Source organism: Delphinus delphis, chromosome 10, assembly GCF_949987515.2.
Source record: "Delphinus delphis chromosome 10, mDelDel1.2, whole genome shotgun sequence".
NCBI lineage: Eukaryota > Metazoa > Chordata > Mammalia > Artiodactyla > Delphinidae > Delphinus > Delphinus delphis.
This window is the reverse complement of record NC_082692.2, coordinates 103,731,553-103,755,767: the sequence shown is the minus strand read 5'-3', so window position 1 is coordinate 103,755,767 and position 24,215 is coordinate 103,731,553. Positions and strand designations below refer to the sequence as shown.

Sequence of the window (24,215 nt, the reverse complement as noted above, 5' to 3'; positions counted from 1 at the left end):
TGGGGGCTCTTCCTCCCAGTGCCAGATCCCCACGCTGGGGAGCCTGATGTCGAGCTCAGAACTCTCACTCCCATGGAAGAACTTCTGTGATGTAATTATTCTCCAGTCAGTGGGTCACCCAGCCTGGGGGGTATGTGATTTGATTAGATTGCAAGTATGCCCCTCCTCCTGTCTCACTGTGATTTTTTCTTTGTCTTTGGATGTAGAATATCTTTTTTGGTAATGTTATTGACGGTTGTTCAACAGTTAGTTGTGCTTTCGGTGTGCTCATGGGAGGAGGGGAGCTCAAGGTCTTCTACTCCACCATCTTGTCTTTTCCAACCTGGTTTGTTTTTTTAAGATTGTTTTGGCTTTGGGGGGGGTCTCTTGAGACTCCATATGAATTTTTAAATGAATTTTTTCTCTCTTTGCCATTGGGTTTTTGATAGGGATTGCATTAAACCTGTAGATTGCTTTTGGTAATATTGACATCTTAGCAATATTGCTTTCCAATCCATGAACACAGGATATCTTTCCATTTATTGGTGTCTTTCAAAATTTCTTTCAGTGACATTTTGAGCATACAAGTCTTTCACCTTGTTTGTCAAGTTAATTCCTAAGTGTTTTTGTCTTTTTGATGTTACAGTAAATGAAAGTTAAATTGTTTAATTTTTTCTTCAGATTGTTCATTGTTAGTAAAGAGACACACAAGTGGGTGTTTTTTGTTTCTGTTGTTGATTTTATATTCTGTGACTGATGGATTGCTTTTAGTTCAGTTTTTGTGCAGTCTTTAGGGTTTTCTACATATAAGATCATGTCATCTGTGAGTAGAGATAATTTTACTTCTTTTCTCTCCAATTTGAATGTCTTTTATTTCTTTTTCTTGCCTAATTTCTCTGGTTAAGACTTCCAGGACTGTGTTGAATAAAAGTGGTGAAAGTGGGTATCTTGTTTTACTTGATCTTAGAGGAAAAATTTCAGTATTTCACCATGAGTGTTATGTTAGTTGTGGGCTTTTGATATATAGCTTTTATTATATTGGGGTAGTTTCCTTCTATTCCTAGTTTGTTGAATGTTTTTATTATGGAAAATTGAATTTTGTCAAATGCTTTTTCTGTATCGGTTGAGATGATGGCATGGTTTATTTTCCTTCATTTTGTTAATAGAGTATACTGCATTGATCAGTTTTCATATGAACTAGCCTTGCATTCCAGGAATAAATCTCTTTTGGTCATGGTGTACAGTAAGTTTAATGTGCTCTTGAATTCTAGTATCGCTAGTATTTTATTGAGGATTTTTGTGTCAATATTCATAAGGGATATTACTCAGTGGTTTTCTTGTAGTGTCTTTGTCTGGCTTTGGTATCAGCGTAAATCTGTCCTCATAGGATGAGTTTGGAAATGTTGCCTCCTCTGCAATTGCTTTGGAAGAGTTTGAGGAGGATTGATGTTAATTCTTCTTTAAATGTTTGGTAAAATTCACCAGTAGAGCCATCTGGTCCTGGGCTTTTCTTTATTGAGAGGTTTTTGATTACCAATTCAATCTCCTTACTAGTTATGGGTATGTTCAGAGCTTCTATTTCTTCATGATTTAGACTTGGTCAATTGTGTATTTCTAGGAATTTATCCTTTTCATCTAGGTTGTCCAATTTGTTGGCATATAATCATTAAAGTACTCTCTGATAATACTTTTTATTTCTGTAAATTGAGTAATAATGTCTTCTCAGTTCTACTTTTAGTTATGTGAGTCTTTTCTTTTTTCCCTTAATCAGTCTAGCTTAAGGTTTGATCATTTTGTTGATCTTTTTGAAGAAACAGCATTTGTTGATTTTCTCCATTGTTTTTCTATTTTCTGTTTATCCCTAATATTTATTTTTTCTGTAAATTGAGTAATAATGTCTTCTCAGTTCTACTTTTAGTTATGTGAGTCTTTTCTTTTTTCCCTTAATGAGTCTAGCTTAAGGTTTGATCATTTTGTTGATCTTTTTGAAGAAACAGCATTTGTTGATTTTCTCCATTGTTTTTCTATTTTCTATTTATCCCTAATATTTATTTTTCCTCTATTTTTTATTGGAGTATAGGTGATTTACAGTGTTGGTTTCTGCTGTACAGCAAAGGGAGTCAGTTATTCATACACATGTTATCCACTCTTTTTTAGATTCTGTTCCTATATAGGTCATTACAGAGTACAGGATAGAGCTCCCTGTGCTGTTTAGTAGTCTTATTAGTTATCTATTCTATATACAGTAGTGTGTATATGTCAATCCCAATCTCCCAATTTATCCCTCCCCTCCCTTTTCTCACCTGGTAACCACAAGTTTGTTTTCTACATCTGTGACTGAAGTTCTGTTTTATAAATAGGTTCACTTGTACCATTCCTTTAGATTCTACATACAAGCGATATCATATGATATTTGTCTTTCCCTGTGTGACTTACTTCACTTAGTATGACAGTCTCTAGGTCCATGCATGTTGCTACACATGGCATTATTTCGTTATTTTTCATGGCTGATATTCCACTGTTCATATGTGCCACATCTTCTTTATCCATTCCTCTGTTGATGGACACTGAGATTGCTTCCATGTCTTGGCTGTTGTAAATTGTGCTGCAGTGAACACTGGGGTACATGTCTTTTTGAATTATGGTTTTCTCTGGATATATGCCCAGGAGTAGGATTGCTGGATCATACGGTAGGTCTATTTTCAGTTTTTTAAGGAATCTCCATATTGTTCTCCACAGTGGCTGCACCAATTTACATTCCCACCAACAGCGCAGGAGGGTTCCCTTCTCTACACACCCTCTCAACCATTTATTGTTTGTAGATTTTTTGGTGATGGCCTAATATTTATTATTTCTTTTATTCTGATAGCTTTTGGGTTTAGTTTGTTCTTTTCTGGTTGTAAAGTTAGGTTGTTGATTTGAGATTTTTCTTCTTTTTCAACGAATGTTCCAGGTGCCCTTAAGAAAAATATGTATTCTGCTGTTGTTGGGTAGAGTATCATGTATCTGTTTGTTAGGTTCAGTTAGTCTATAGACATGTTCAAGTCCTCTGTTTCCTTCATAATCTTCTGTCTGGTTGTCCTATCCATTATCGAAAGTGGAGAACTGAAGTCTTCTCCTATTATTGCAGAGCTGTCTACTTCTCCTTTCAATTCTGTCAACGTTTGCTTCCTGTATTTAGGAGTTCTGATGGTTGGTCTATGTATGTTTATAACTGTTACGTGTTCCTGGTGGTTTTGTCAATGTATAATCAATATATATTTTATCAATATACACAGTCTTCTTATCAGTATATAATGTCCTTCTTTGTTTCTTGGATCAGTTTTTACTTAGTATCTATTTTGTCTCATATTAGTACAGTCATCCTTCCTCTTGTTTGGTTGCTATTTGTAAGGAATATCTTTCTTCCGCCTTTTCTCTTTCAGTCCATGTGTGTCGTTAGATCTAAAGTTACCCTCCTGTAGACAGCGTGTAGTTGGATCTTGTATATTTAAAAATTTACTCTACCCATTTACGTTTTTCGATTGGGAGGTTTATTTACATTTAAAGTAATTAGTGATAGGCAAGGACTAATTATTGCCGTTTTGGTATTTGTTTTCTGTATGTCTCATAGCTTTTCTCCCCCTCATTTTCTCCCTTTCTGTCTTTTTGATGAGTTTTTTTTTTTTTTTTTGATGAGTTAATTTTTTGTAGTGATAGGTCTTGACTCACTTCTCATTTTTCTTGTGTATGTCCTGTAAATGTTTTCTTTGTGGGTACCTTGGGGAATCCGTATAAGATCCTAATGTTATAATAATCTATTTTAAACTGCTACCGACTTAAATTAGTCAAAAATTCTATTCCTTTAAAGCTCTACCCCGTTTATGTTATTGATATCATGAATTACATTTTATATACTGTGTACTCGGTAATATAGTTTTTTTGTTTTTTTTTGTTTTTTGCGGTACGCGGGCCTCTCACCGTTGTGGCCTCTCCTGTTGCAGACCACAGGCTCCGGACGCACAGGCTTAGCGGCCATGGCTCACGGGCCCAGCCGCTCCGCGGCATGTGGGATCTTCCCGGACCGGGGCACGAACCCGCGTCCCCTGCATCGGCAGGAGGACTCTCAACCACTGCGCCACCAGGGAAGCCCAGTAATATAGATTTTAATTAATCATGAATTACATTTTATATACTTTGTACTCAGTAATATAGATTTTAATTATTTTTATGCTTTTGTTTTTTAAATCCTACAAAGGCATAAAAGTGGAGTTATGAACCAAAATTACAATACACAGGTTTTTATATTTGGCTGTGTGTTTGCTTTTACTGGAGAACTTTATATTTTTCAATATATATATTTGACTGACTTTTGATCATCCTTTCATCAACTCCCTTTAACATTGACCATAGGGCAGGCCTAGTGGTAATGAACTCTGTCAGCTTTAATTTATCTAGAAATGTCTTAAATCCCCCCTCATTTTCAAAGGACAGTTTTTGCCAGAATTACTTGTTGACAGGTTTTTTTTTTCTTTCCGGACTTTAAATCTGTTTTCCTGACCTGATACATAAACTATGCTAGCTTCTGGTCTGATCTGTGAGTCGGGTGAGAGAGAAGCCCGTCTCTTGGGAGCCCCTAGACCAGCCAGAAGGTCACAGACAAGTCCATTCTTTCCCTGTGTCCCAAGGGAGGCCCAGGGGCTGGACGGCTGCCTCCTGTCTCCTCGGGGCTGTGCCGGGGGAGGGGCAAGGGCGACAGCGTCCTTTCCTCCCATCGTGGGTGAGGCTTCTCCTCGGCTGCTGCCCCGCCTGGCCTGGCTTCTAACCCTCCCAACAGAGCTGCTGTGCTCCGTCTGTGTGGTTCATCCTGTGTTTCCTCCAAGGAGCACGGGCTGGGCTTCCCTGTCCGCCCTCTGGCTGATGTCACTCCCCACCAGCTTCCTTTTAAATGTATCTTTCGTTTGGTTTGCATGTGTCGTCCAGGACCAGCTTCAGGGGAGGGTCTTGGCAGGTGAACTGTCTGGACTCCCAAGCGTGACGGGGCCTTTATCCTCACAGCTGACCCCAGCCTGGCCGGATAGCGAGGCAGTGTTCACAGGTATGTTCCCTCAACTGAGACAGGCTTGCCGTGTCCTCTGTACCCAGTGTTGCTAATGGTGGCCTCGTGTCTCTTTGAGTCTCATTTCTTGTAGGTAGTCTGTTGATTTTATCTTCCTGTCTGAACTTTTTTTTGGCGGGGTGGTGCGTGTCGTGCGGCTTGCGGGATCTTAGTTCCCCAACCAGGGATCGAACCCGCGCCCCCTGCAGTGCACATGCAGAGTCCTAACCACTGGACGGCCAGGGAAGTCCCCCTCTCTGAACTTCTTTTGCATTTTTTTTTTATCATCCATGTTGTGAAATTTCACCGCGGCATTTCTGGCATGGGCCGTTTTTCCTTACCTTATGTACGTGTTAGATTTTTCGATCTAAGGACGTATGTCTGTCTTCAGCTCTATGAAAATCCTGTTTTTTGTGATTTCTTATATTCTGATACGCATTCACATTCCCGCCCTCTCTCCAACTTTAACGCATCCACATGCAGCTTCTGGATCTGCCTTTTTCCATCTCTGTCTGGTTGTGCTTCATTCTGGGAAAACACCTGCGCTTGATTTTTCATTGCGCTCATTTCCTCTTAATCTTGCTCTCAAGCTCTGTGCTCCTGAGGTCATTGTGAGGAGTGCTGCTTGTCTCCGTGTTTTACTTTACATTCAGAGACCGAGTCTGTGCTTTCTAGAACCCCAGACGGTCTCTCCCTGTGTGAGGGCAGGACTCTGCCACCCCCTGGTTTAGCTGTCCTAGAGTCTTACTCGGCTTCTGTTTGATTGTTTCCTTAGGCCTTTGCCTCCATTTGTGGAGTCTGCTGAGTCTGGCATGACTGTGGCCTTCAGGAGACAGGGACTCTTGGTCACTCGAGCATCCTCTATTTGGGTTTCCTCCTAGTCTGTGGATCTCCTTCTGTAGAGCAGGTGACCCCCTGATGGCTGGGGGGCAGCACAGTGTGTTCCCTGGAGGTGCAAGCCGCTCACTGGTCTCACCGGTCTGTGTCCCTCTTACTGTGGCCACTCTGGACGCTTCCCTGCTTGTGACCCCAGCACACACCCTCGCTGCTTCTGCCTAGCCAAGCATCCCATCGTCGGCACAAGCCGGTCAGGTGAGAGGAGAGGCGCCTCTTGTTGAAGCCAAGTCGCCACCTGTCCGAGGTGCCCGTTGTCCCCGGGGCCTCCTTCCTGGGCGGGAAACGTGTCCTGCCGTCATTTCTGGGCGTGGGTCCTCTGTCCACCTAACTCCCCTGCTCTCTATGCCCAAGGATTTCCTCTGAATTTGTGTTATACTGTAGAAGCCTCTTCTTGTTTCCATTGTGTGTCTGAAGGCTGTCTGCTCACTGCCATGATGAGCCCTGTGATGCTGGACTGGAGTCAGAGATATCCTTGTAAACTCACGTTTGTTTAGGACGTACAGAGGGAGACGAAACTAAATTTGCGTGTGTGCACAGGGGTTAGGGTGCATACACGTACGTTTCCTGGCTCCATCCGTAAGAGGACCTAGAGACGCTGACACTGCAGTAGCACCAGGTGGAACTTGCAGGAGAAACAGGATGTGTGCATAGCTTCAGATATCTCCCCCAGGAATTGTGAATCGCTCTGGTAGTTGCAGAAAGTGTCCCCAAAGCTTCGATCTGCTTCCACGGAGGAGCAGCCGCTTAATCCCCTCCCCTGGAGCGCGGGGCCGACCTGATGAGGGGCTTCTAGCTGATAGCGTGCGGGGAAGGGAAAAGAGCGAGTCTGCAGGGCAGAATCCCGGCAGACGCACCTCAGCCGAGGTCAGGGCGCCTGTGATCAGCCGCGTGGTGTCGCTCGCCTCGGATTCCCCACGCGGAGAAGGCACCTCCCCTCGGCAGCCTCTTCCCTCCGAACCCGCACCCTCAGTTTAGTCGTGCGGAGGCACCAGACAAGCCCACGTTGAGGGACCTTCTGCAGAATGCCTGAGCAGCGCTCCTTGAAGTGTCAAGGTGAGAACGACGAGGGAAGGTGAGAACCCATCACTGCCTGGAGGAGACCAAGGAGCCAGTGGGGGATCCGGACTTACTCCCTGGAACAGAGAAAGGACAGTGGTGGGAAAGCCGGGATGTGCAAATACATCCTGTCACCCAGTTGGTGGTGTTGAGCCAGTGCTAACGTCTTAGTTTGGTGACTGTCCTGTGGTTCTATAACACAGTGGTCCCCAGCCTTTTTGGCACCAGGGACCGGTTTCGCGGAAGACAACTTTTCCACGGCCGGGGGTAGGGAGGGATGGCTCAGGTGGTAGTGTGAGCGACGGGGAGTGGCAGATGAAGCTTTGCTCGGTGGCCCGCCGCTCACCTCGTGCTGTGCGGCCCGGGGGCTGGGGACCCCTGCTATAAGGTGTTACGGTCAGTAGAAACTGGGCGACAGGTATTTGGGAAACTCTGCGCTGACTTTGGAACTCTTGCCAGAAAAAGTCTACATTTATTTAGAAATAAAAGGTTAGAAGGTTGTCTTTCCCTACCCTCCAGTTTGAGGGAGGAGGAGGACAGCAAGGGTCAGTCCTCTTTGTTAATCCAGTAAGTATTTTTTGTTGTGAATGGGCCAGATGACCTTGTGAAGCTCGAACTCGCTGGGCAAGTCAGGACCTGGCAGCAAACAGCAGGTGCAGGGTCAGGAGCTGAGCAGAATTAAGGAGGGGTCCACCGGCAAGCTTGTGGGTGGCAAGGCTCCCCAGGCCGGGTAGCGGCAGGAAGTCGTCCTCACCTGAGGGATGGGAGGAGGGGTGGTTCCCACAGCTGGGCCTGTCGCTGAAGGAGAGGCCGAGTGGCCGAGCTGCAGCCAGAACCGCAGGGCAGGGAGGTGTGTTGATGCAGCTGTAAGGGCTCGTGAGATTAAGAGAGGCTGAAGACGTTTGAGTGTGATCCAAACGCACGCTTAGGAAGGGCCTGCGGGCTGCTTCTGCTGAGCTGAATCTGGGTTGGTCTAGAGACGCTCCAGCTTCCCACTCCTTTGCCTTGGAGTCTTGAAAGGCCCCAGCCTGTGCCAGGGCTGGCCTTGTGCCTCTACCTCCTAGCCTGACCTCTCCAGGACCGTCGTTCTAGGGGAAAGAAATGTCCCTGTATCTTGATGGAGACCTGACCCCCCATGCCTGAGGGCCCCTGCCCGAGGTTCACCCTCCTGGCCGGCCCTGTTCCTTCCCTCCTTCACGGCCTGGATAATGGACCCTCTGAGGGTCTTCATCTGCACACCAGTTCCCGCCACCATCCTGGCCGATTTCAGCCTCCATGGGGTAACTCATCCGAAACCCACGCCCCCGGTGTCTGGACGGGAATCCAGTGCCCGTCAGCCCCGCTGCCGTCCCCTGGCCTAATCCCCTGACAGCCGCAGCTGCTTCCCCCCGGCTCTGCCTGCCGTCGTCCCTGTGGGATCTCCAGGCACCCTCCCCTCCGCTCCCTCTCCTGCTGAGCCTGGACTTGGTCTCGGGCCTCTGGCGCCAGGAGGCACCTCCATGCCGCTTCGTGGGTTGTACGGGTTCTAGACTTGCGCACGTGTTTTACACGCTTCCCAGCTGGTGGAAGTGAGGCTTCTTGAGGAAGGACTCCCTTTCTGATTCGTACTGGGGGTCGTGGGCCAGCACCAGCCCTCTGACTACCTTGGTACGTTGCAGTTGGTTGACCAGCACTCTGACTACCTTGATACGTTGCAATTGGTTGACTGACCGGAACCAACACACGGGCACCGGCATCTCTGGGCCACAGGGGGCCCGGGGGGGCGGGGGGCAGGCGGAGCGGGTGTGGCCTCGGTGGGTCCCTCGCGCCTCTGCTCCACCTGCGCCCCACTTCCTGGGAGGACACCCGAGGCAGGTGTCAGGCCACCTGGATGAAGCCAGAGCTGACTGGGGCTCCACAGCGGTGACCTGATGTGTCCCAGGCGCCCAAAGACAAGAAGCCTCCCCTTACTTGTACAAAGAAAAGTAATTCTGGGGGCTTCCCTGGCCGTCCAGTGGTTGGGACTCCACGCTTCCACTGCAGGGAGCCTGGGTTCGATCCCTGGTCAGGAAACGAAGGTCCTGCAAGCCGCACGGCGCAGCCAAAACATAAAATAAGAAAGAGAATTACGCGTTTTCCTCAGAGTTCAGTAACGTAGTGAGCTCAGTGCAATGGGAGCCAAGAAAACACATTTGCTTTGGAACCTTTTCTTACCTACATCCTGAATTTTGCTGGCAAAGGCTGTGGCGTTAGGAGCGGCTACCCCTTTTAAAGGAAAAAGCTGCACTTCCGATCTCATCTTTTTATCCCAAGAGAAGAGGGCCTCACGTATGTTTCTTAAGCAGACACTTTGCCAAGGTGGGTGAGTGGCTGCTGGTCACGTGAGCTGCGACTCGTGGGCGGGGAGGAGGGATGGCAGGGCGGGGGGAGCCCGGCACCCCTCATGGACCGGCCGGATGGTCAACGGCTGAGGTTCTTGGTGACACGCGTGCCCGCGTGTGCACGTGTATGTGTGATCGCACACCTGTGAGGGGAAGAGCTGGGCCTGTGTCCCCACCTCTCCAGCCCCGAGTCACCATTTTGGAAGCTGGCAGGACAGTTGGCTCTGGCAGCAGTGAGGGGGCATTTGTTGGCCTGTCCTGAGACCCTCTCCAAGAAGGGTGGGCCTGGCTTCGGCGCTGCCGCCCGACTCACCCTTTGCCCTTCTTTCCATCCTAGGCCAACACTGGGCAGATCGATGGCCCCCGGGAGCAGCACCGAGTCATCAGCAGTAACCTCGCCCTCATCCAGGTGACCCTCGCCTTTGTCCCTTATGCTTCATGCGCGTCGCAAACTTGTGTCTCCTCCTAACTGTGGGGCCGTGGGGCGGAGGGGGGTGTCTCACGGAGCCAGGAAGCCCGAGGCAGCAGTAGGCTGGGCCTGGATCTGGACGGAAGCGTTTGTATCCAGAGCCTCCTGGGCTCCTCTGGCCAGGGCGGGCTGTGGCCACACCGAGAACTGGGCCCAGGTCACACTGGCGTGCAGGCGAGACCGTCACTGACCAGCAGGCTGCCCTGGGCAGGACACAGACTCAGGAGGGGCCTTGACTTCTCACCTGGGCTCCGGAGTTCATTTGCACCTCTCCGCTGGGCATCTCCAGAGCAGTGTCCCCAGATCCGGCCCCGTCGCCTGCCCTCCTTACACCCCTCTTTGAAGTCCCAGACTCCGTCTGCTTTGGGCTGGAAGCTCGCTCTGGGGTGGCCCAGCTCAGGGGCCTCATCTGTAAGATGGGCTGCTGTGTGGCTCGTCGGGTGGGATTCGCGTGCCCAGTGAGCGACACTCCCGTCTGACCCGGCTAGAAACCCAACAGCCCTCAGCCTGCCTGTGTTCCTCACCCTTACATCCGGCCACTCCGAGGACCCTCCCCTGGGCCGCCTGGAGCCCAGCCCCGCTGCCCTGGCCTCCCCATCCAGGCACCTGGGCTCCACTGCGCTTCTGCACGGCCCCTGACTGGCCTTTTCTAACCCTCGAGCTCATGGGGCCTCCTCCCCCTGGAGCCCCTTTGCCGGCCCCCTTGTCCAGGGGTGGGCCCGGCCCCCTCCCCTCCTGGGATGTCCTTTCCCCTCCCCATCACCCGGTGGGGACTCTCCTCAGACCCGGCTCCAGCCTGGCACTGGCTGCCTCTCCGGGCCTTGCGGGCGCTGTCAGGCCGTCCTGGACGCAGTTTTGTGTTTAGACGTCTGCCTCGTCCACCGAGGTGCTTCACAGGGGCCGGGACTACAGCCTGTGGCTGAAGCCCCTGGAGGTTAAAGCTCTCATGACGCCCCGGCAGAGGGTCTGCAAGGGCGGGTGGTAAACGCCTTGGCAACAGTCACTGGTTTTGCGTTTCTTTTCCTACCGAATCCTCCTCAACCAGTGTTGATTAGGCCCTGCTGTGGGCAGGCCCTGGCCTGGCACGTGGTCCTGTCACAGCGTGGATGCAATTGGTCTCCTCCATTTTTAAAAAGCTTAACATCAACGCATAAAGGGTGCAGTAAGTTCCATACTTAAACTTTTAAAATAACTTCAGTGTATTCTATCACAACAACGTACCCAGGAGTGGTACGTGTGCCAGGACCTCACGGGTAAGAGGGAAGGGCAGCCAGGGGCTGGCTCTGCGGGGCCTGTGCAGACCTGCCGAGCTCGGCCCGTCCGCTCACAGACCCATCGCCCTGCGGGGCACCTGCAGTTACAGGCTCCTACTCGATAAGTTATACTGCAGTGAGAGCGTTCTCCTTTTGCGTAGGTTTCTTAAGAGAACTTCCTACAGGTTCACAAGGTAGGAACAGTTTAAGGCTCTAGATGTTTCCCGAAAGGATTACAAAATATCTGATTCCTTGGTGCAATACCAGCACTAGTATTAATAATTGAAATGGGACTTCCCTGGTGGCGCAGTGGTTAAAGAATCTGCTTGCCAGGGCAGGGGACACGGGTTCGAGCCCTGGTCCGGGAAGATCCCACACGCCACGGAGCAGCTAAGCCCGTGTGTCACAACTACTGAGCCTGTGCTCTAGCGCGCAGCAACGAAGACCCAACTCAGCCAAAAATAAATAAATAAATTTATTTATTTAAAAAAAAAAAAAACTTCAATTATTAGTTCCTCATAAGCTCACCAGCATGGGAAGGACTCTTCTAAACCCTTTCTGTGTTTGCAGACACATGGATGTGCCCACAGACACAGACCACACGAGTTCCCATGTTTCTATGCATAAAACATACTATACTGTACGTGTAACTTTGTAAATAGCACTTTTCTCTTAATAGTGACTTAACGAACGGACGTCACTCTGTACAGAGCGGCTCCAATCACCATCGTGATTATGTGCTGCTTTGTCCACATGTGCACGTTTCCCTGGGAAAATGCTAGATCATCAGGTATTTAGATAACTTAGACAGATTTCCTCCCAGAATTCCTGTATCAGTTTTACCACCATCAGTGTGTAAGACAACCACCGTCCCGCTTGTTTGTCCGTGTGTACTTTGTACTGTCGACCTTTGAGTTTTAACTTTACTTCATCCGACAGGTAAGAAGTATACCCCATCCATCCATTTACCCGATGAGCAGAGACCCCAGTGCCAAGAAAATCAAACAGCCCTTACTGTTTAATAGAGGAGGACCAGCCCTGGTTACAAATAACCCTAATCCTAACCTTCCAATGGGGATTAAATTTTCCTGATTACTAGGGATTTGATCATCTTTTGTGTGTTTCTTAGCCGTTTGTATTTCCTTTCTGTGGATTACCTGTCATATCCCTTATGCATTGTTCTATCACGTTATCTTTTTATTATCATGATGGTTATTGTTGATTTGGTATAATGGACTCATTATTCTGGGCGCTAATCTTTTATTAGTCATGTAAGACGGAAATACTTTCTCCAAGGCTATCCCTGCCTTTGTTTAGTGGTGTCTTTTATCACACAGAAGTCATGCTTGGACTTTGTAAATCTTACCTGTATTTTTCTTTATAGATTTTATATGTTTCATCTTTAGTAGGAGGCCTTCCCTAATCCAAAATCTGAAACACATTATTCAATACTTTCATCCGTTTCACACTTTATGTTTTTATGTTTAGGTATATGTGTGTGAACGGTATAAAGTCAGAATCTATTTTATTTTTCCAAGCAAATATCCGGTTTCTCTTACCTTATGTATTCCATCCTGATTTGAAATGCCACCTTTAGCATAGTAAACTTTCATACATTCATGATTAAATTTTCATACATTACATTTAAAATTTTCACACATTCACGGTTCAGTTCCTGGACCCCGTTCTGTCCTGCTGACCTGTTTGTCTGTTTCTCTGCCAAGCCACCCAGTTTTAATACTATAGCTTTCAAGTACATATTCATAATGAAAATGCCAAAATTCCCGTTTTCTTTCTCAAAGTTGTTATGGCTCTTCTTGCGCATCTGCTCATTTTTGTGAAAGTTAAATTTAAAATGAGTTGTCAGGTACCAGGAAAAATCTGGGGACCCTGAGTGGAATTCCGTGTGTGAGCTGGGGCGTGTTCTCGTCTGCGGCGGCTGACTGGCCTTGCGTGTGCGCTGGGGCCTCAGCTCCGACAGCTCTGGTGTCTCCCGGGGGTCCTGGGCGTTTCCGGGGGGGCAGGGGCACTGTCTGTGCTGCTGGAGATCACAGCACTTTTGTCCAAACCAGTTAGAGGGGCTGTGAGGAAACACGGGGGACCCTTGACCGAGGACCCTACGCAAGATGACGGGGAAGGACGGGGCGGGGCAGCGGTTCCCGCAGGGATCGGGCTGGAGGGGGTGTTGGCGTTGTTGCGCTCGGGCGAGGTCAGCAGACCTGCCTAACGTCTGGTTCCTGCCCGCAGGTGCAGGCCGCCGTCATGGGGCTCCTGGCCGCCGTGGCGGCCCTGCTTCTGGGCGCGGCGTCAGGGCAGGAGCTGGACGCGGCAGAGGCGGAGGTGCTGTGCGCCAGCAGCGTCATCACTGCCTTCCTGGCGGCCTGCGCCCTGGGTGAGCAGCCCTCGGGGTCCTGCGCGGGTCGGGGCACCGCTGGGTCTTCACACCCACCTTGACCTGGAGGGCGGCGAGGGGGTCCCTGCCCTCTGCTGGGGCGGAGACACGTCTGTCTGTGACTGGCCACCGGGAGGGCCTGGGCGGGGCCTGGGGCAAGGCAGGTCCTGCGCCCCCTCCCCCGCCGGAGGCCACCACGCTTCACGCTCCTTTTGGAGCCCTTGCGAATATCTGAAGCTCTCTTGTCCCTTACTTTATGTCTCGGCTCCCTGCACGACGGCAGCTCCTCTGAGAGGGGCCTGCGTGTCCTCTTCTACCATCTGCTGTCCCCACCCTGCTCCTGCCACGCTGCCTCAGGCCCCGGGGGGAGCTCACGCGCATCAGCAGGGAGCCCAGCGGCTGCGCATCTGTTCACCACTCAGCACTCCCCGAGCCTATGTGCCAGCTTCTGTCCCAGAGCCCGGGACACGCTGGGGGCCCAACGCTGCGGGGCCCATCCTAGTTCAGGGTGATCCCTCGGTGCGCGAGCACACGCGTGACTCCAGTCTCGCAGCCTCCCCTGACTCGCTCGCAGTCACGCTGTGTTCGCTTCACACGCTTGTTCACTTGTGTACTGTCCGCTCCTCCACCAACAAGCAAGTGGTGTGAGTGCAGAGCCCGTGGTTCTTTCCACACTTAACCCAGGCACCGGTCAGCTCCCAGGTTTTCTGAATGGACAGTGGTCACACTGGTTCTCTCTGGGCCGTGTCTGTGTGTATCGTGCAAAGGGCACGCAGGTCCAGGAAGAGGGGCAGCCTTGTCAAGTCGACTGTTCACTCGCCTGACCCCCAGCAGGATGCAGCTGGTTATTCGGTGGCTGTGGTTCCTACCAGGCGGCTGCATCCCCATGCAGGAGCCCAGGTCGGGGCAGGGCCAGAGCGCGGAAGCCCAGGAGCAGATTCACAGACCTGCTGCATGCCTGCACGTCTGGGCCAAGGAAGGGCTGAACCTTCTGAGAGAACAGAGCCTAGGAGACACCAAGTCTCCAGAAGGCGGTGCCGCTCCCGGGGGCCATCCTAGCTCCTGTTTTACAGATGAGAAGACTGAGGCCTCAGATGGGGTGCACCTCAGTGGCAAGGACATAGCCGGGATTGTCCCAAGAGGAGGGGGACTCGGGAAGCGTGGCTGGTGGGTCACAGCATGACCTTGGCCTGTCTGAGCCATAAAGCCGGGCGGTGGTGCTGGTGGTTTGTAATAAGTGATCTCAAACTGGTGGTGTCCTCTACGCATCCCTGTGGGATTGTCACCAGACCACCGGCTCAGCCAGGCAGTGTCAATTCACTTACAAATGACATTGCGAAAGAATAAAGTTGCTGGGACCTGGTCACAAAACAGCACAGACTGTGGCCAGCAGCGTTGGATGGTACCAACGTGATGACCGTGATTACTTTCAGAGTTACAGAACGCTGAGTCCAGTGTTAAAGCAGCCGGGGCCAAGATGCAAAGTGTCTTCTTAAAGGCCACACAAGATGCTGTTGGATTTTGTCCCAGGCAGTGTGGCATGGGGGGTGGAAGCACGTCACAGTGGCCTCAGAACCGAGTCAGAACAGAAGCAGGTCCTGGGAGGCGTAGTGGCCACGAGGAAGGGCCTCTCAGGTCCAGCAGGGACGTCGCCCTGCACTCGCGGCCACGTGCTGGGCCCTGGCAGCCCCTCGGGCCCCCAGTGCCGTGCTGCCTTCTGTGTGCCGCCCCTTCCCTCCCTCCCTCCCTCCAGGGACCACCTGCACTGCTGCCCCACACTGTGCCAGACCCCACCCTGCCGTCTTCCCCGCAGGCTCTGCCCCTTGGAAACCACTCATGGGCCAGTTGCCCCTGCCCCCCGCCCGGGGCTCCTGCTGCTCAGAGCAGTTTGGGGTCCATCTTCCTGCCAGGAGGGCTGTGAGCATCACACCTGTAGTTCCCAAGGTTGGGAGCCCAGGCACCACCTGCCTGTGTCTCCCCGACGGTTCAGGGAGTCATCAGGGTGCTTGGGCTGCTCCACAGCGTCAAGCCCGCGAGACACAGGGCAGAGTCCAAGCCTTGCACCCCAGTGCAGGGAGGGACCCCGAGAGCGGGCGGCTCCGTGGGTGCTGCGAGCTCCTGGGCGGCCCTGCCACCCGCTCACCAGGCACCTGTCCCCTCCCCCTGCAGGGACGTTGATGGTCTGCATAGTGATCGGCGCTCGAAAGCTCGGGGTCAACCCGGACAACATCGCGACGCCCATCGCGGCCAGCCTGGGAGACCTCATCACCTTGTCCATCCTGGCTTTCGTCAGCAGCTTCTTCCACAAACACAGAGGTAGGGCCCGAGGCTGGGGTCTGTCCTTTCATAGGCGAGGCCTGGGGTCACTGGGCAGATGGGGGTCGTCCCCCAGGTGCCACCGGCTTTTCCAGTGCACCATGGGGACAAGTGTCTCCGGGCAGCAGATGTACAGGTTGTCAGTGCCCACCTCTGACAGAGGTTGGTCTGGGTGCTTCAGCACCTCCTCGCGGGGGGGCACAGTTCACGCCGGACACACGCCAGCTGCCCGAGAGGTGACTCCAGGCAGGAGTATCACAGCCAAGGAGGCAGAAGCCAGGCTCCTCAGAAGGTGGCCTGTGACGTGGTCAGCCGCCGACGGGGCGTTTGCACACGTTCTGGGAACAAGACCTTGTGGCCACCGCCCCCGCCCCCGCCCCGACGTCGCCCAGGTCCGCCTGGGGACACAGCTTGGCTCGCACCCTGGCCGCTGTGGACACACGGCAGCGCCTTGCCGGCGGCTCCCTCACTGCATTTGCACAGCTGAGCACCTGCTCCAAGTGTCCCGTCTGTGGCCTCCCACCTGGTGTGGCCCCCCCCCCCAGGATGGCTGCACGCCTGTCCAGATCTAGCAGATGTCAGTTCTGAGTGCGGTCACGGCTTCATGGGTGGAGTGGACAGCAATGAAGCTTAAACGTGGGGCATGGTGGGCCCGTGGACCCAGAGGTTTAAGGAATTGCCGGTTTTGACATGTGGGCAACAAGTGGCCCAGGAAACGCTCCCAGTGAGGGTGGCACAGCTCCGCGAGCTCCAGCCATCCAGGAAAGGCCTGCAGCAACAGGAAGGGATGGTTTGGGAAGATGCTGGAAGTTCACGAAGTGGAGGTGAAGATCTAACAGTAAGATGCCCTAATTTTATTCTTCAAACACTCTGAATTTCAAAGATTTGTGCACGGACTAGTTATGGAATCTGATTTGCAAAGTAATTTTGAGTTACCGGCCTCCCCGGACCCTCCTCCCTTTTGCACCCAGCCCCATGCCTCCACACACACCCTGGATGTCAAGTCCTGTTGGGTCACCCATCCCTGCAGTGAGACACTGGGTTATCTCGGGGGTCCCAGCTGGGCAGCAGTCAGGTGGGTCCTCGCTGACGAGGGTGAGCCTGCGGCCACTGCACCTATGCTGTCACCAGGGAGACGGCCACAGCGGCTGGGAGGCTACGGCCCTGAGCGGTGACGCTCCCAGCTGCCGCGTCCAGGCTAGCAGATACCTGCCGAGGCTCTGGGCCCATCTCTTGCCCAGGACGCTCAGGGCACAAGGATGGCCACACATGTTTCCTGCGGAAAAGGGCAGGGGCCCCAGGCCAGGCCCGCGCGCTGGGTGGGGGGCCTCCGCTCTGGGCGTGGCCGGGGTTGGCGGGCGCTTCTCCACAAGGCTGGTGAGTCACCATGTGTGCGGGTAAGAGGCGGGCGGGTGAGTGGCCACACGTGCCCCGTGCGTTGGGCTCCAGCAGGGGCCCAGGTTCCTGAGGGCTGATCCAGGCTAAGGTCCGTCCTCGTGGCTCCTACCGCCTGGAGCAGGTGACACAGGGACACGAGCCCCTGTGAGAACGTGGGTGCCGAAGGGTCCCCCCCCTGGGGTGGCCTCAGCAAGAGCAGGGCCAGCATTGCTGCCCACGGACGTGTCCTGCTCGGCCACCTCCTCCCAGGCCGTCCGAGCGGGTCGGTGAGAGCAGGAGAGTTGGGTACACGAAGTGCCGAGCGCGGCACTGGCCACGGTCACGACCCCGTAAACGGAGCTGTGAATAGCAAGGCCAGGCTGAGAGCAGGCCAAGGAGGGCACGTGTGTCGGGAGAGCCGCAGGGGCATCAGCGAAGCAAAGGCAGGTGCGGCGGGGATCGAGGTGGACAGGAGCCCCTCAGCCGCATGACGGGAGGTGCAGGGGACGGGAGCTGTTCCTCAGGCCTCTGGGGCCCTGAGTCCCCACACACCTGTCACCTCCGCCACCCAGGCCACAGCCTGGGCCCCACCCTGAGCCCCACCCTGAGCTCCAGCCCCACGGCCCACGCGCCCCCTCTTCCCCCCAGACAGTCGCTATCTGACGCCGCTGGTCTGCATCGGCTTCACGGCCCTGACCCCCCTGTGCATCCTCATCGCCAAGCAGAACCCGCCCGTCGTGAAGATCTTGAAGTTCGGGTGGTTCCCCATCGTCCTGGCGATGCTCGTCAGCAGGTGCGTGGGTGGCGACGCCTTGGGATCCGGGTGGGGTGAGCCGTGGCCTCGGGCGCCTCCACCACGCTCTTCGCTCCTCATTTCCCCCAAGAACCCTGGACCTGGTGTATTGTGAGGGGCAGCCCTGTTCACAGGAGACAAGCACCCACCACGGCCCCGCTCCCCCACTGCGCTGGCCTGGCCCCGCTGAGCTGGCCTCATGGCCACAGCTCTGTGAAGGCCATTCCCGCAGCCCAGCCACTGGTGAGACCTACAGGGCTGAAGGATCAGTGCTCCGGGGCCCTGGGCCCTCCAGCCTCATCCTTGGGGGCCCTTTCTGCTTGTCGACCCTGACGGGGGCCACCCCAGCTCTTTCCCATGTGCTCCCCTGAGTGACTCAGGGAGCGGAGGCTGTGGCCGAGATGTCTTTGCTTCCAGAAGTTTGTGGACTCCAGGCCTTCACTGAACCCCAGGGTTGGTGGGGCCAGATGCTGAGCAGCTTCGGGGAGCAGGGGTGGGAGACGTCACATGGGCCCCTCTTCCTGCTGAGCGCACCTCAGGGCTGTCACGTGGCAGGGCCCAGCCAGCTAAGTGGCCTCGGAAAGGGTCTGGTGGGGCCTTCTGCAACAGCTGAGACTCAGAGCAGAGGTGGGAGCCACGTGCGGCATCAGGGGACACGGGAGACCAGCTTGGCCACCCCGGATGTTTTGGGCGGGTGACAGGCTGACACGGCGGTCTGCGTGGTGAGGGCTGGCCAGCGTCCACTCTAATCGTTTGCCATCTCCCCCCCCCCCCGCAGTTTCGGGGGGCTCATCTTGAACAAGACCATCTCCAAGCAGCAGTTCCGAGGCATGGCCGTATTTGCCCCCATCATTTGTGGTAGGTACTGGGTCCCGTCACCTGGCTTCTGGGTGGTGGGGCCAGAAGAGCAGCTATCTCGGAGGTCCGGGCCCAGCCCCGGGAGGCTGCTGTAGCCCCCGCTCCTGCAGGTCACACCTGCCCTCACGGGCCCCCAGGACCAGAGCTGATCCCAGAGCCTTGAAGGCTTTAACCCGGGATCTGCTGGCACCTGGGGCCAAGTGTGGCTTCAGAACCGGGGTGTGGGCCTTTCGTGGCTTTCCTTTCATTTTAACTTAGACTCACTGATGACACTTAAAACTCAAGCATTTACACAGAGAAACCAGGATTCCTGTCTTCTCCTTAAAACGCAAGGCGTGACAACACTGGTTCACGGTGGGGTGGGCAGGAATCAGCTTGCCTCAATCTCCTCCATCCCCTGGGTCTCCTCCGGACCCTCCACTGGTTCACCTTCCAGGCTTAACTCTGGGCATTTAGCCCCACTTGTGTCTGGTTTCCGGTAAGGCTCTGTAAGTGGGGCCGGCTGGTCTGAGAGGAACGAGTGTGACAACCCACTGCCCAGGCCATCTGCACAGTGTCCTGTACGTGCCAGGCCTGCACCCAGCCGAGTCCACAGGGCCTCTCCCAGTGCCAGGCCGGCCACTGACAAGGACAGCAGCAGCTGGCCCAGAGGCCACAGGCCTAGAGAGTCCCCTGGGGTCCTCTGCTCGGTGTCTGTAGGGGCTGAGTGAGCACCGCGAATGACTTGCGCAGGGAGGCGAGGTGGGCGGTGGGGAGCAGTGCAGGGCGGGCTCCTGGGCGACCCGCGTGGTGGCTGGCCGGTTGCGGGCTGGCGGGAACGGAGCCCCAGGGAGACAGGAACCTGGATTAAGGGCCTAATGTGGAAAGGCCGCCAATTTATTTTTTCCTTTTTGTTTTTATAAATCATCGTGGGCTAAGCAAAATAGATCTGCAGTCACCCTCTGCCCATGGCCATTCTTTGCATCCTCTGGAGCAGCTGGGGCACATCTGGCCCAGTTAGGGGTCATCCTCCATAGGGGTGAGGCAGTGGGCCACCCAACCGCCCTCTAAAGGGGACAGTTGCCAGGGGCAGGCCCCGCTCTCTGCCTGGAGGGGTTCCGAGGGGCCTTTGTCACTGGGGCCTGGGGCCCCAGCAGAGCTGGCCACGGTCAGCTCCCCAGGACGCCAAGAGCCCCCCCCCGCCAATGAGCCCCAGCTCGGCTGCCACACAACCCTCCCTCCCCTCACTCTCGGCCCTCTTTCCTCTCCTTCCCGCCTTGAGGTGAAAAGTTCCTTCCTTGAGTGGCTTCCTGAGACCTCCCCACCCACTTCCCTCCCTCCCTCCCCCATCACACCTCCTTCTCCTTAAGAGCTGCCAGCTGTCAAGGTGATGCAGCTATTACCTTGATACCTGGTGCCAGACACGAGATCTGTGGGCAAGTGGGAGGGAAAGAAAAGAAATCAAGGGCTGAACCAGTCAAGGAAGGCTTCCTGGAGGAGCTGGACTTAAAATAAGGGATAGAACTCAGAGACTGGTATAAAAAAGGAGAAACCAGATTCTTTCTCTTTGCAGGTGTTGGTGGCAACCTGGTGGCCATTCAGACCAGCCGGATCTCCACGTACCTGCACCTGTGGAGCACACCTGGGGTCCTGCCCCTCTGGATGAAAAAGCGCTGGCCTAACCCCCGCTCCACGTTCTGCAGCTCAGGTGGGTCTGGGGTCTTCCAGAGGCCACGTGGCCGTTTCTTTAAGAATCTGGTGTCTGTGGCAGCAGACCCCTCAGCCCAGCCCCGACGTGCCAACGTGGCCTTCACGGGTCCGTTTGCTCAGCCAGAGGCACACCGACCATCTCCAGGTACTGTGAGAGATGGAGGAGCCGATCCTACCCCTGGGGACAGACACGCTCCAGCAGAGCAGACGCACACGGGATTCCAAGTCGTGCTGTGCGCAGAAGGGCCTCGGAAAGGCTGGCGGGAGGCATCCCTGCTGAGGACGAGCGGGGGCGGGGGGCTGGGGCGAGGCCCCGAGGGGCAGGCGCTGGTCCTGCTGGGCCTGAAGGTTGAGGAAGGACCACAGAGTCTGTTCTGAGAACTGGGAACCCAATGCCGTGTCGTGTCTTTTGTTACTTTTCAAGTCCTATTCCTCTGCCCCCGCCTGGCCAGGAGGGAGGGGGCCTGGCTACCCCCCCAAACTCCAGCCTCTCACCTCCAGGGCCAGGACGGGACGGGGAGGGCTCGTGCCGAGTTGTCTTCCAGGGCCACTGACCGTTCGCGTTCTGACTCCCCAGCATCTGGTCTGGGATGCAAGGCAGCAGCTCAGGGACCTCACCTCGTGCTGCTCCCTGGGCCGCGGAGCCCTGGCCAGCCCGCCTCGTCCCTCCACCTTGCAGAATCTTATGTTCGTTTCATATGACGTCCAGGGCTGTTGGATGAGTGGTGAGAGGGACAGGAAGTGTGTCTGCTTCACCTTGTCTAAAGTGGGGAGTCCCCGTATATTTTCTGACTTGTCATCTGTATATAGAAAGGCTCTTTACCCTGTACTGCATGTATTTCAGCGTGCACCTGTCTTAGAGTCACAGACTGGGGGCTTATAAACAACACGTTTCTCACAGCTCTGGAGGCTGGACATCCAAGGTCAGGGCACCAGCACTGGTGAGGCCCGGCCTCCTGATCCACAGACAGGGAAGAAGGGGGTGAGGGAGGTCTTCGGGGGCCCTTCGCTCATGGCGGCACCTGACCACCTCCTGACACCATCATTGGGGGTCAGGTCACAACTTATGGATTTGGGGGGAAAGCAGGTATTCAGTCTGTAGCAGCACATATTTTACTGAATTCTCGCTGTTTAGTCTTTCTGTAGATTTTCTTGAGTTTTAATGCCGGCTGCCAATAGTAATAACTATTTTGCTCTTGCCTTTGTAAGTTTTTAAAAAAATTCATCTTTTTCAAGTTAGCCCTCATCTGAATTTTCACCATGAACGTTCTGTTGCTCTTGTGCGTCCTCACCCTCTCGCTACAAGTTATCTTACGGTAGACTTTGTAGTTACGTTTGATTTGTCCTCCTTTTCTTTCTTTAGCTGATGAAACACTTTATGGTTAACTCAGAAGGAAACGGAGACGGACTTCTCACTGCAGTTCCTCATTTCTGCCTGAGAAGCTGTCGTGTCCCCACGGGTGGTTTCACGGCGGTTGTAAACTGTGAAATCCCATTTCGCGCAGCGTCTCAAACCCATGAGCACAGACACTGAGAAGAGTGTGCTGACGGGCGTCCCCAGGTCCTGCGTGAGGGAGGGGCTGCCCACGCCGGAGCCTTCGGCGCCCCGAAGCCCTGCATGTCCTCCTTCCTCCACCCGGGGCCTCGGCGTCCCACCGCCACTCCCCACCACTTGAGCCCGGTCAGCCTTCCGCCTAGTACCCGTCAGGTTTAGAAATGACTTTTGTTTCTGCTACTTGATGCTGGTTTTTCTCTCTTCCCTACGACGTCAGCTCCCAAGGGAATGACAGGCCTCATCCCCGTCGCTAGACACGCTGCACACGCAGCTGCTCCGTAAGCACAGGCAGCAGGATGAGGGGCCGTGGGCGCCTCACTGCCAGCAGCTCACGCTGCCTCCCCTGCTCTGTTTCTTCCAGAAATCAACTCCACGTCGGCCCGCGTCCTGCTCTTCCTGGTGGTTCCAGGCCACCTGATCTTCTTCTCCATCATCTACCTGGTGGAAGGCCAGTCAGTCCCAAACGACAAAACCTTCGTGGGGCTCTACCTGCTGGCGGGCCTGGTCCAGGTAACGATGGCCCCTGGGGTCCCATCCTGGGAGAGGTCCCTGGACACGCAAGACACAGTCCCCACCTTCTGAAGTCCAGTCAGTCCATCCAAGCCCAAGGGCGTGATTAAGACGCACTGCTACAGGCACGTGTGGACTTCAGTCAGGCCGTTTTCCGAGACTCTAGCTGGGAGGGCTGGGGCCTCTGCAGGGTAATGGTGGGCTCCGGTGGGCACTCCCATGAGGGTGGCGTCAGCGTGTCCGTGACCCTGAAGGACAGGCTGGGGAGCCTGGGAGACTGTCCAGAGCAGTGGCTGCGGGAACCTGGGACCTGACCAGGGCTTGAGGTGCCTCCGCGAAGGGCCAGCTGTCCGGAGCTGCCCCGGGCGGGCCTCCGGGAAGTCCGTCTGTGTCTCCGAGGCGGTGCTCGGCCTCCGAGCTGCGCAGCACACCTGAGAGGAGCCCAGGGAGGGCCTGGGGTGGATGTGTCCACCGTGGTGTCTGCTCTTGCGATCTGCTGGTTTCTTGGTGACACGGGCTTTCTCCTCGGCCATCATCACCTTGTGTCTGCTCACCTCGTGACAGGTGACGATCCTGCTGTACCTGGCGGAAGCGACGGTTCGGCTGACGTGGAACCGGGCCCTGGACCCGGATGACCACTGCATCCCCTACCTCACGGGGCTGGGGGACCTCCTCGGGACCAGCCTCCTGGCACTCTGCTTCCTCGCCCACTGGCTACTGAGGAGCGAAACGGCGCTGGATGGCACCCCAGAACCAGCATCTGGACCTTCCTAAGGAGCCCAGGAGAACCTTTCCTCATGCCCATGGAAACAGGGTATGGTTTCTTCCCAGCCGGACCCCCAGAGAGGCTGACCCTGGCCTCTTCCAGTCAGCCGAGGACGCGCACACACTCTGGAGCTGCTGCTGCCTGAGGTCAGGAGCGCTTGCCGGCGAGGGTGCATGCCCGTGTGGAGGGGAGGGCAGGGCGCTACGGCCTGAAGATGCTGAACCAAGAGGCTACCTGTGCACTTTGCGGGGGCGGGGGGGCACTGTCTGGAGCCCACGCAGCCGAAGGACACCCTCTGTCCCCGAGCTCGGGACGCTGAGCCTGGCTTCAGGGCTGTCGTCGCTCAGCCCTTCCCAGGACAGGGCCAGGCCGTGCCCACCCCCTCTTCTGCTCCCAGCATTCCTGTCAGTGCTTGCTCTTTCATTAGAACAAATCTCTGCTTATTTTAACGATCAGAGGAGTGTAAAATAAAACTGGAACCCCAGTTGCACCCCGAGGTGAGTGTGGGGTCAGTCCCAATACAAAGAAAGACAGGACGGGGAATCAGCAAGCTGGACGGTGGGTTATTACTACGGATCAAAGGAAAAATGTCAACTTTCCACGTGCAGCTGTACAAAAACTTTTAATTCATTCACTCACATGAGGAGTTGGGCCCAATGCCAGCAGGGACCTCAGTGCCCAGGAAACGGAAGTCCTGAGCACCTCAGGGGGACACCCACTGGGGGTGTGCGGGACAGAGGTCCAGCCGCACGGCCCGGACTCCCCTCCCGCAGGACAGGAGGCCGCCGGGCCTGGCTCCTCGTGGAGGGGCCACTGGATGACCCGGGGCTTCGGGGAGCACCATCTAGAGATGGAAACACCCCCTCCC

At 54.5% G+C, this 24,215-nt stretch overlaps 1 protein-coding gene across 1 annotated transcript in view; it reads left to right on the top strand.

Moving 5' to 3' along the window:
* The window catches only part of SLC41A3 (solute carrier family 41 member 3), a 64,526-nt gene extending 41,163 nt beyond the window's left edge, over nt 1-23,363 (top strand). The window contains exons 4-11 of the mRNA XM_060023205.1: nt 9,707-9,778; nt 13,339-13,483; nt 15,653-15,799; nt 17,825-17,969; nt 18,748-18,827; nt 20,380-20,514; nt 22,433-22,581; nt 23,146-23,363. Of these exons, the coding sequence (XP_059879188.1) occupies nt 9,707-9,778; nt 13,339-13,483; nt 15,653-15,799; nt 17,825-17,969; nt 18,748-18,827; nt 20,380-20,514; nt 22,433-22,581; nt 23,146-23,355 (1,083 nt within the window). The 3' untranslated portion in view covers nt 23,356-23,363. The remainder of the gene's footprint in view (nt 1-9,706; nt 9,779-13,338; nt 13,484-15,652; nt 15,800-17,824; nt 17,970-18,747; nt 18,828-20,379; nt 20,515-22,432; nt 22,582-23,145) is intronic.
* The last annotated feature ends 852 nt before the right edge of the window (nt 23,364-24,215 follow it).